At 38.7% G+C, this 12271-nt stretch overlaps 1 protein-coding gene across 2 annotated transcripts in view; it reads right to left on the bottom strand.

The window, feature by feature from the left end:
* Positions 1–627: 627 nt before the first annotated feature.
* Positions 628–12271, bottom strand: part of gabbr1a (gamma-aminobutyric acid (GABA) B receptor, 1a) — a 56897-nt gene continuing 45253 nt past the window's right edge. For both annotated transcript variants that reach the window (XM_088410569.1, XM_088410570.1), the window contains exons 17-24: positions 10117–10249; positions 8302–8418; positions 7258–7368; positions 6761–6854; positions 5917–6044; positions 5707–5835; positions 4883–5026; positions 628–3341 (exon numbers count right to left, since the gene is read on the bottom strand). In XM_088410569.1, the coding sequence (XP_088266695.1) occupies positions 3060–3341; positions 4883–5026; positions 5707–5835; positions 5917–6044; positions 6761–6854; positions 7258–7368; positions 8302–8418; positions 10117–10249 (1138 nt within the window). In that variant the 3' untranslated portion in view covers positions 628–3059. The remainder of the gene's footprint in view (positions 3342–4882; positions 5027–5706; positions 5836–5916; positions 6045–6760; positions 6855–7257; positions 7369–8301; positions 8419–10116; positions 10250–12271) is intronic.

Below are 12271 nucleotides of genomic sequence, written 5' to 3'. Positions count from 1 at the left end.
AACATTGTAGCTAATAAATGAAACGTTGCTGTTTACTTGGCCGACTCTGTGCAAAATCTCTTCTCCTCGGCTACTTTTGAAACTTTTAGTTTCATTTTGGATGGATAAAGTCAGCATTGTGGCGAGGCGAAGAAACCACACGTTGCTGTGCTAGTGGAGATCTTTACTCTTCGGATGCCATCACAAAACTGATACAACAAAGTCCAAAACGCAAATACAAAGCCAACAGGTTCAAAGCATCAAAGGATCATAACAACATGCCTACTGGGTGAGAGACATGGTCCTAGTGTCCGCCACAGCATGTATTTTCTCTTCCACTCTTGCGAAATGCATCAGTGAAAGATAATGACACTTCAGGAGTCTTTAGTGTGAGAAATCAACATTTGAAAATGATGGTTAAAAGCTCAAATAAGTTGACTTTTCATGTTACTGCCTCTTCAATGTGGCATCTAGTAAACATGTGTGAGAGGAAGCGAGTGAGAGAGAGATAGAGAGAGTCCAAAGTTAAATAGCATAAAATTGGAATCTGGAATATGGTTGTAAAAATCCGAAGATCTTTTTTTTGCACTTTGGAATTATTCCTCTAACTTTCTTATGGTGAAAATAACAAAAACAAAAGCCACTGAGGAAAAGAAAAAACAATGATTTTTATTGATGGAACTCACATATTTACATACACATACTTTGAAATATATTAACATTTACAATATGATCTTAAATACCGTGAATACAAATATGACTTCTTCCACAAACATTTTCGTACATGTGCAAGATTTATCAGCGTAGTTCGGCATTCATATGATGTTCTTTATATGATAAACTGTGATATAACTGCACACTTCATATATATAAATATGGCCTATTTATCTGATTTGCTTACCCAACTCCACACCCTGAGCTAAAGCGGATTATAACAAACAAAAATTCTTAAAGTGCCTGCTCAAATAATCTACAGGAAATAGCGCTTACAAATAAAGTCAGCATCTTTGAATTTGTATTCATCCTCAAGTCATGTGACTACCTCCCTTCACCAAATTAAAAATGTATATATTGTTTTAAATTAGGGCATGTAAATGAAAAAAAATACTGTTGTGCCATCTAAGCTGTGCTTGTCATATGGACTGTCATTTTACAAAAAAAAAAAAAACTGGCATTGGAGCAGGAAACAACACAAAAATTAAGTTAAAAAAAATCATGTAAGTGAAACACCATTCTTTCGAAATTAGATTGGTGGGGATGCGCACTTTTCATGCGGACTAACAACATCATTGTCATGTGACTGCTTCACTTCATCAAAACAAAAACAACACAAGAGCTTTGAAAAGTGTCACCAAGTTTGTGTGAACAGCACAAAACGATAGTGTCATGTGACCGCTTTACATCAACAAAATAAACCCAGTGTTATAAGGTTAAAAAAAAAAAAAAACCTCAGCTGTGCTTGTTGTTTTTATGTACACAAGTAGAAAGTTGGCTTTTGCCCATGCTAGTAAATTTCAGCTTAGGTTACAGCTTTACCATAACAGCTGATAAGTGTCTTTGATGTTTTTTTTTTTTTTTTTTGGTGGGGGGGCATCCTCACCCTCTCTCCAGTGTTTATGGCTAAAAACCGCTTGACACGTGACAAAAACATGACAACAGGACCACAGAGAACAAGAGTGTGCGTATTGGTGGGTACAGTAAAGATACAAAGTTTCCGTAATGTCCCCCCCCAAAAATTGGGGATGGAGGGAATAGATGTTTGACTTCTGGAGATGTGCTTGCTGTTGCTACGGCGACCAAGCACCCATAACAACAAGTCACAGTGTCAGGGGCAGAGCCGGCCCAAGCCTGCATGGGCTAACATTAGAATTGAAGGAGTAATAAAATGCAGTTTGCGCATATTAGACAATTCAGCACACTAGCAAAACAAATATATTAGGTTTTAATTTTACTAATAAGGCTATGATATCAAGATATTGAAAAAAATAATGCTCAAATGTTTTCCGATGTGCTCTTTTTATATTCCACCAATTTCGATTAATAATTCACTGTTGATTTTCAAAAAAGATACCTTAAACGGGGTCTCCAAACAGGTTTAAAAAAAAAGTTAAACATATGCATGGGACATACACATACACAGATACACACAAAAAAAACACAGAAAATGAACACTCTCTCTCATTGGGACACACAATTCAGGGTGGCATTCTTGGGGGGGATTCTCATGACATGGGAGTCAACTTTACTTTTAATAATGGGACAGAACAGGAGAAAAAGGTGACAGGAGCAGACAGGAGGAAGATTATACATTAAGACGAAGAAAAGAACAAAGTTGGACTGATTTTAATATGGGAATCATTTGTAACCAGAGCCTGATGTAACGGGAGTAATTTTCATCAGAACGGGACAGGATAGTATTTTTTCATGCAATTATTTTGACTTTGGTCTCCGACAGAATTTCTTTTGTGGGATTGGAATGGGACACTTCACTCCTGTGTCACCTTCTAAAGGAAGGAAACAAACAAACAAATACAGAACAGATGCAATCATATACAAGACATAATGTGAATTACATGATACACACAAACGGATCAAAGTCAAAAAGGACACAAATACACACATTTAATCAGGTGGGTAAACTTTGAACCTGGAGCAAACTTAGAACAAAGACAGATGACCTGTGACACACTCATATAGGAGACATAAACGCAAGACATGATTTAAATCACAGAGCCTGGAGCAAACACTCCTGTAAACACACAAATATGGGAAACAAAGACACAAAATGATTGAAAAAAACAACACAAAGTTGAATAAGTAGCTGCTAAAAATTAGTAAAAATGTGCAAAACCTTAAGAAACGATGAAACTAAAGCTCCATCCGAAAAATGTTATTTCTCAGTAGCGCGGAGGTCAAAAAACAAAATAGAAGTGAAACTCGGTTGACCTTACGTTGCGTTTGGGGCCCTCTGGTGGTCTTCGGAGGGTACTTAGCTCGCTTATGCCTTGGGCCGGCTCTGTCAGGTGGTTTGGATTCGCCGTGCGCTCCCCTCGCGGAGTTCCACGGTCCCGCGGTCCGGCCTACTTGTAGAGCAGCGGAATCTGGCTGTTGTGACAGTGGTTGCGGCTCATCTTGCTCTCGGCCGGGTACAAGTTGGACGAGTTGGAGAAGGACGGCGGAAGCGGGTGATTGTCGGAGCTCGGGTAGCCGGGCGGGGGCAGCAGGGACTTGGGGTCCGTTTGGGACGAGGGCGGCGGCGGCAGCGGGGCGTTGTGGTTCTGGCCGGCGGACGGGCGGCGGCGGCTGCGCAGGGCTTGTCTCTCGGCCAGCTGGTTGCGCAGCGCGGATACGCGCTCCTCTTTCTAAACCGCAAATGGAGACACAAAAGTTTTTTTTCTTTTGGGCGTGCGCAAAGGTGACGCATGGGAAACACTCGTGCAAAACACAATCTCACATTCACACAGGACATAAAACTGCATGCAAACACAACACACTGAGCCCCTTCGGAATTTTTTTTGCCTTGGAAATTCCCTTTCCGGGCGTATCGAGCGAGATGACCCGGAAGTACTTCTAAGAACGCTTATTCAATATTTAAAGGGATATTTTATCTAACCCCTTTCAGAGGTAAGAAGTTCATATTTTGTCTTTAATTAATTTGACATAATTTCTGATGAAAAATCAATACCTAAAAACACATTTTGTCACTTCTTCAATGATAAGGACATCAAACGTGCACAGGTATTGACCAATCACAGCTCACCTTGCGAATGTCACATGACATCACCCAGAAAACAGGTGAGCCGTGATTGGCTGTTACCTGAGCACTGAACAACTGGCATGCCATTTTCAGTCAACACCAAGTAGAATAATTACTTTTTAAAGGTATTAATTGAACATGAAAAATAATGAAATTACTCAATGAATTACAGACAAAATAGTAACTTTTTACAGCTGAAAATGGCAGTAAAAAAGCAACAACATACGCAAAAAAGATGCTCGAGTTTCAAGCTCAAGACTTTAAAAATAATTTTTTACATTCATGTATAAGTACAGTATATTAAACAAATGTACTTAAAGAATACAGTATAGTGGACAGTAGCACCAAAAAAGCCGCCTATATTATTTTAAGATTAATATTACTATCCATACAGAGAGAAAAAAAAACAACTGTAAACAAAAAGATATAGTGAAATCAAAAACAAACAAGGTGATAAAATATTGGGTGACAAAAATTGTAAACTTATTTTTTTAATATACTGTATTTTAAAAAAGTACAGATTTATAAAAAAAATATGAAAAACTCAAATCAAATTGACGAATAGCAAAAAAAAAAAAAAAAAAGCTTCTTCCATAAGACTAACAATCATATCAATACAGGAAAAAAAGATGGAATAAAAAAAACCAAAATAATTTTAAGTGAGAGAAAAATAAACGGAAAAATGAAAACAACCAATGGAATTCTTGTCAAAAAATATTTATTTAAAAAAATAATAAAATGAAAGGTTTTTGATTATGAGTTTCAGAAAAATATCTGTACAAAAAGCAATGATTAATATGTATATTGTATATACAAATATGTATATATGTATGTATATGTGTGTGTATATATATCTATGTATGTAAATATACATATGTATACAGTATGTACACACACACACATATATATATATATATATATATATATATATATATATATATATATATATATATATATATATATATATATATATATATATATATATATATATATATATATATATATATATATATATATATGTATATATGTGTGTGTTGGAAAGAAAGCACTTTAGGAGGTGTGACTTTCTGATGAGGCCCACAGAGCGTTGTGTTGTTGCGTTATGTTGTGTTGTTGCGTTATGTTGTGTTGTTGCGTTGCGTGGACCTCCTGTATGATCTTCTGCAGCTCCCTGTTTTCTCTCTCCAGCTGCCGCGACTTCTCCTCATCGTTGTTGTTGGTGGACGAGCCCGTCTTGAGCGTGTCTTGCTGCTCCGATTGCCACTCGCCGCGCGTGATCAGACGACGCATCTGCACAGGAAGTGAAAAATCAAGGAAAATGTTGAATCAACTTCTATGCAGGATATAAATCTACATCATGTCATTTTTGATACATGTTGGGAAACGTCTAAAAATGGATGGCGGGTCACAAATGGGCATCTCGGTGGTGCACTTAGTTGATTTGATGTCAACAATTGGTGAAACATAACAAGAAAACAAATATGGAGTCTTTATTTTCATAACATTTTTTCATTAAATTAAATTAAAACACATTGCGTTCGTTTGCTGTTAAAGTGTAAAGTGAATTATTAACCCTAACACTTAAGTAACACTTCCATAACATATATTCAATTTCTCGTTTTCTTTTATTTTAATTATATTGGCACAAAATGCTAGTTTATATGAATTAAATAAAATAATTTATGAAAATGCCTTTTAATTGTAAAATATAATCTGCAAAATATAATCATGCCATCAGCAGTTTTCTTTCAATTCATCTATTTATTTATGTTCAAATACTTTATTTTATTCTAAGTTGAGCAGAAAACCATCTGTAGTGATATATTAAGTATCAAATATTAAGTAAAGCTGTAGCTTGTATTCAGTGTTTTTATATTTTGTTAAATAGGGCACATAAAAGTGCTGAGAATTCTCTCTGACGCAGCATTTCCACAAGAATTCTAATTCTAGCGAAATTGAGCTCAACGCACCTTTGGCACAAAGAGCACCACCAGGGTGATGTAGGCCGAGAAGACGATGGCGAGGGCCGCGAAGGCGAAAGAGGCGTCCTGCTGAGAGGACAGGATCATCGTCACCGGCGCCGTAATCAGACACAGCACCTGCAAGAGGGCACATAGCGACTCAGTTTGGGCGCGGCGCTATGCCAGACCCAAACGCGCTGTCAGCGGCGGGTGACTCACCGCTACGTTGTAAATGGCCATGCCCACCGCCCGGTGGTCGTTGATCTTCTCCGTGGAGACGGACTTGGTCTCGTAGGCCAGGAAGATGCCGAGGAGCAGCAGCAGACCCTTGTAGCCGTAAACCACACCTGCAGGGGGCGGCGTGAGACAAATAAACCATGTTTGACCAAAAATTTGACTTACATGCTGGATGGGTTAGGTTTTTCATTTGAAAAAAAGTAGTTTGCACTTTTCAAAAACATACACGGTATGTGTATTGGAAGTCAAATTGGCCTTAACTATATAACTGTGTGAGTGTGAATGCTTGTCTGTGCGCGCCCTGCGATTGGCTGGCAAACAGTCCTCATGTGAATGTTTTTGTAGGTTTGATGGTGTAATTGACAGCACTGGACTTTGAATCCAGCGATCTTAGTTGAAATCTCGACGGAAACATCATTGCTGTCTGCTCAACTCATTAAAACAACATGAATGAATAATCCAGTCCTTGCAACACAAAAATGTGTTGAGCTTTAACAAGATAAGAAACCATCTGTGTGTGTCCCCCTCGCTCTGGCGATACAGTATGAAAGTGTTAGATTTTTCTTCTTAGCTGTGCCTTATTTGGAAGTTGAAAGTGCAAGAAGTCACTCGGCATCATGCTGACTGACAGAGAAAAAAGAATAAAAGCAGCGGGAGGGAGAAAATAAGAAGGCGTCTTGCCGCTGTCCATTGTCTCATCTGCTGCGCTACGGCGACGTCTGTGAAAACGCTACGAGGCCCTGACCTACTTTGTGACCCACATAGAAGTTCAACGTGAGCACCATTGTTCTGTCATTAGTCGCAAAAGAAGACAAAGAAAACTCACCGAGCCATGTGTTCATCTTTTCGGAGCTGCAGTGCTCCAGCAGAGGCTGGATAAGGACGTCCAAGTCCACTTTGGGGGCCTCCCTGGTGAACTCCTGCTCCACATAAGATGGTGGACAATCGAGAGGACGGTGGAATGAAAGGAGCGTGTATGTTTTTAATCAGTCAGTGCGGAAAAGGTTCTCGCGCGACTCGTGAACCGTTGTAATGATAACAGACACCTGTAGGTGGTGGCATTGCATCACTAAATTTGATCAGCACAGCTTTTGAGTAGCGGATAAAGGCTAGGTGGTTAAACTCAAACACAATTAACTTAAACACAATGGAAGTCAGACAATGTGTGAGCTTAATGTTAATGGGAAATGCCATAGATGGGCTAATTGTAATTATAAAGCTTCAAACGCCTGCTACTTCATCACAAACGAAGGGAAACACATGCAAGCACTCCTATTCATTTGTTTAAAATTTCTCTACTCTCGTTTTGGACTACAATTTTACCTCTATGGTGATATGCAGCGGGTCCACGATCTGCCAGATGACCAGCGACAGGAAGTCTACGCCCAGCAGCACGCCCACTGTGGCGTACAGTTTCCACGGCTCCAGCTGTTGCTATGAAGCAGAAAAAAAACAATGGGCAAAACTAATTCATGGTTTGTTCTTGTATGTCATGTAGAATAGCTTCAAATATTCATGTCCTTCATTTAACTACCTTTTACATATTTATTAATCACATATTAAGTTTTTTAGTCAAATAAAAGATGTAAACTGCTTCCTATATTAAAACTATATATTATAATATTGTTTATCTAATGGAAAATTGTATTTTAACTAAGTATACAATAAATCTAATGTATAAGTACATACCAACCAAAAAATAAATTAAATTCAGCTACAAAGTATATGCACAAAGCTATTTCCCACCATGTTGTTTTCTGCATTTCTGCATTTCTTGCACTCACCATCTTTAGATTAAGAAGAAGAGTTAAGTGTATCTTGCGGGACCTTCAGGTTGAATTATGTCCGCAAAAACAAATGCAGATTTGGTTTAAGAAAAAAAAAAAAAAAACATTGAGGACGACCTCGGCTAAAATGACTCGGCATAAGTGTGCTGCGTTCAGGGTGGCTGGGAAAGAAGGTGTCCGTTCGGATATAAACAACCTGGCATGGATTTGAAATCTAATCTGAAACCCTGACCCTGATTTATTTGAATCAAAACTTGTTTCAGATTTTGAAATCCTCATCGTTTTTTGAAACTCAAACCAAATTTGAACGTCTAATCCTGAATTACGGTAAAACCCTATCAATGACTTAAACCCTGAACTGACTGATCTAAAACCCTAGTCCTAGATTAATTTTGAAGCGCAATCCCTTCTTTTAGGATTCCATAAAATATTTGCTTGAAACCTGAATTGAAACCCCACAATTTTGTTTTAAAGCCCAACATGATTTAAACTACAGTCCATTCCTGATTTGAACCCGAAACTCTGGATTGAAGCCATAATTTCAAAACTCTGGCTTGAAACTTCCGTTCCAAAACCTTACCTTCTTCCTCTCCTTCTTTTCATCCTTCTTGGTGAAGAGGGTGTGGACCCACCAGATTTTGGTGAACATGCTGCCATACGCCAGGCTGAAGCCCAAACCCAGCAGCCACAGACGGAACTGCAAGTGGGAAGAAAAAAAAAAAATGTTAATTTGAGAGCAAAGAAGAGTCCTTCGGGTACAGCCTGAGCGTGAGCATTATACTTTGGAATATTAAGCTTCATCTGTCATTGACCCAAAAGGTGGACTGGTAATTACCAGCGCAGAACTTGCTCAGATCCCCAAGATACTTAGAAAAAAGCAATTTAGCCATTTCTACTTTTTTATTTTATTTGCAAGTTCTAAAGGGCAAAAAGAGGGAAATTAATGTTCCAATAACATACCCGCTATAGACCAAATCCATCTGGATTAAACTCAATAAAAAGTTTTATTTTACATCAGTAAAACTTACTCATTAGTGACCTCCGTGAAGTTAGGAAAATAAATAAATAAGCCCTTGAGACTAATTTAACTGATCAACACGAAATCGTGTAGAGAGGTCGATCGTAAAAGGATGCACACAAAGTGCCGAGGACATTTTTTGTTTTAGGCAGCATTTGGCTCAGTTCTGGGTTTTCACCCAAAAGATGTGAAATTAAACGAACCTTTTTCATAATATGTCATTTAAACCAGTGGTTCTCAAATGGGGGTACTAGTACCCCTGAGGGGACTTAAAAGGTACTTCAGGGGTACTCCAGATTTGAAATAAAACAAACAAACATGCGAAAATCCTTTAAAGATAATTATTGAATAAATTCATTGTTTCAGGAAAATATAAGTTCATTAAACGGATGTTACGTTCAGTAGGTTATTCAAATGAAGGACGCTAAGAAGCTGCTAGTGAATTACGTTATCAATGAATGATACTGCACACGTCTCCAGCGTTAGCGCTAGCCACCAACGTGGTGCATTCAAATCCAGTCGAACATTTTCAAATTCAAAAAGTCCATCGATGCATTTAATGTTAACTGCAAATGCTGGCTTTTTGACAATCTAAAAAACATGCGATAAAACAAGAGATTGAAGTTTTTTATATTTTACATAATTACAATGTATTGTCCATCTAGTCACATATGTTCACAATACATAAACAATAATTACGTTTCCGGCTTCCATTCTAGTGGTTGGTATGGCAATGAATCAAAATAAAGAATAAGCCCGCCCTTGGTATTTATAATTCTTATCACATTTACCACAAAAAAATACCGGAGCGCTTTTAAATTCATCCTTTTTAAACAGGTGTTAAAACACTGAATATTCAGAGCTGTTTGCAGTTATATTTCATTTTCATCAGTCATCTGAGCTTCAGTGAGGTTTCACATATCCCCAGCAAAGTGCTCACTTACACATGGTTGGGAAACACCACATTGGAGGACCTCATCGGATTTTAAGAGCTGACCCCTCTACGTTGTATCTAAAAAAATGTGAACATAAAAGCAGACTATTTCCTTTTAAAGTGACATAGAATAATTGACCTGTTTTGCCACCTAATGCTTTGTGCACACAGTTGTTACAGTAACATATTTTCCAAATATCAGACCTTGAGTCACTGTCATCTCTTCGTAAAATGAAATTAAGGTCTGCGAATTGAGACGACTGTAGATAAGCAAATACGGTCACGTTCTATCTCCCCGAAAAAGTATGCGACCAAATCCTGTGCGGTATAACCAACCAAAAACCCCAATAGGAAAAACTGCGCTTCTAACCAAATGCCCCCAAAAGTCTCACGCTTGGAAATGAATAAGCTTCAGGCCATTTTGGTTACGGCGCTTTGCTTACCTGGCAGACGACAGGAAACTGAGATCGATGTACGTGATGTCCGTCGATGCCGAGTGGGAAAACGGCGGCCAGAGCCATCATGCAGCCCGCCGCTGTCATGTTGTTCAGGTACGGCTGAGAGTTCTGGATGTAACTGCAACAGCACACGTACCCTGAACATCACTGTCTGGCTCGATTTTGGCAGAGCTTAGATAAACAAAACATTTTTTGTGAGCCTTGATAGCGCATTTGAAGGCAAGTCACGTAAAAAAAAAATTCGAACTACACATTGTAAGACGGCGTGCCGATTAACTAATTCAATCCCAGAGACGTTATTTTTACACATCATTCAAGTCGATAGGCAATAAATCCCATGTTTCTTTTTTATTCATTGAGTACCGTATTTTCCGCACTATAAGGCGCACCGGATTATAAGGTGCATCCTCAATTAATGACATATCTTAAAACCTTTTCCATACATAAGGCGCATCGGATTATAAGGCGCACCCTCAATTAATGACACATTTCAAAACGTTTTCAATCACAATATAGTAATACTCAAAGTAATAACAATAATAACTCAAATAATAACTCTAAAATCTCAATAGCATAATAACTCAACCTTGTTCAACTGTAAACACACAAAAGAAACAGGTAAGGCTTAATTTATCAATTCATTCGCCATCTACAAATCCCAAGCTCAATATTGATCCATATATAAGGCGCACCTGATTATAAGGCGCACCATCAGCTTTTAAAAAAAATTAAAGCTTTTACGTGCGCCTTATAGTGCGGAAAATACGGTAATTTGGAAGGTGTTAGTGGAAAAAGTGTTAGAAAATGGCTGGTACTGAATGAGTTAATATTATGTTTGTGGAATATGAATTAAGCATCAAAATCCATGCATTTTTATAAATTTAGTCACTTGAAAATTACATCATAATTGCTCGGGGGTAAGGGACCAATAGTGGCTCGCCTGTTTTTTCTTTGTTTGGTCATGTCACATTTGCTAGCTGAGCTGTGATCGGTCGTTATTTGATTTAATTATTTAAATTTCACTCAACAGCAAATGGCAAAATGGCCGCCCTCCAGTGGATAAAAATGGGCGGATTTTGCTGCTCTAAAACTGGTAATAGCCTCTTGGGTGGATTTTTTTTTCATACCCAAATATATATATTTTTAATTATATGGCTTTTCTATATTGTGGATTTGTACGTAACACGTGTGGTCTGGAACGTATTCTCAACGATGGCGTTCACTCCATTCAAACAGCGTATAATCACTTGAGTAAACATTTCATACTGGTTTGTCCAGGTAATGACTTGTGACAAGCCCAAACGCTCCAATTGGACGTGAAGTAGCTCATCAGAGTGAGCCTTTCGACTGAGAGCGACTTAATGAAAACATTTGATGTGATCCGACACTCTTCCCTCAGCCAAATCGCGTGTGAAATCTAATCAAAGCCGGAGGGCATCCCACCACCCCCGACACCCCGGAGGGAAGAAACTGCTGAAAATTCCTGATGAGCTCACCGACATATTGGACTTGAGATGAGCGCGTCCAGGTCAAACATAAATTTAGCGTGTTGGATAGACCGCAGAGGACTCTTGGATCAAAAGGAGTTTGAAAGGAATTTGGTGCAATCGTTTTTTAAGCTCGCTCCCGGCATCGGCGAATACCTCGCCGCCCACCCGGTTGTGGGAACACCGCAAAGAGGGTCGGAATTCAGCTCAGCATCACTTATTTCCCACCTGGCGCCCTTTAGGCCCTAATGTATAAACCCATCGATGAACCTATCCATACCGCTGCCAAGGACATAATGGATACGCGCTACAAAGGATTAAAGTGATGTTCCCGTTTGAGTGTGATGAGAATCCCAAAGCCGATCACACAGGAAATAAAAGGCGGTCGTCGATAAACTCAAGCATGGGAGCGAAGTGAAAAAAACTGCGTAGTTTCAATGAAAGAAAGAAAAAATGGCTTCAATTTTCACTTTTTAAATTTGGTAAAAGGTAACTTCGCTCAGTGCCTTTTAAACTCAATCAGTCAAGTAACAAAGTGATTTTTTTTCAGGGTGACTGTGGTGAAATTATGTAATAGTGTTTCGTCCTGCTTTGCCGAATGAAAAACCGGTCGTGGATATTCGCAATCGCAAAAGCTCCACCGGTGAAAATAT

Source organism: Hippichthys cyanospilos, chromosome 3 (genome assembly GCF_059441005.1).
Source record: "Hippichthys cyanospilos isolate Australia breed blue-spotted pipefish chromosome 3, RoL_Hcya_1.0, whole genome shotgun sequence".
Lineage (NCBI taxonomy): Eukaryota > Metazoa > Chordata > Actinopteri > Syngnathiformes > Syngnathidae > Hippichthys > Hippichthys cyanospilos.
This window is presented reverse-complemented; position numbering and strand designations above follow the sequence as displayed.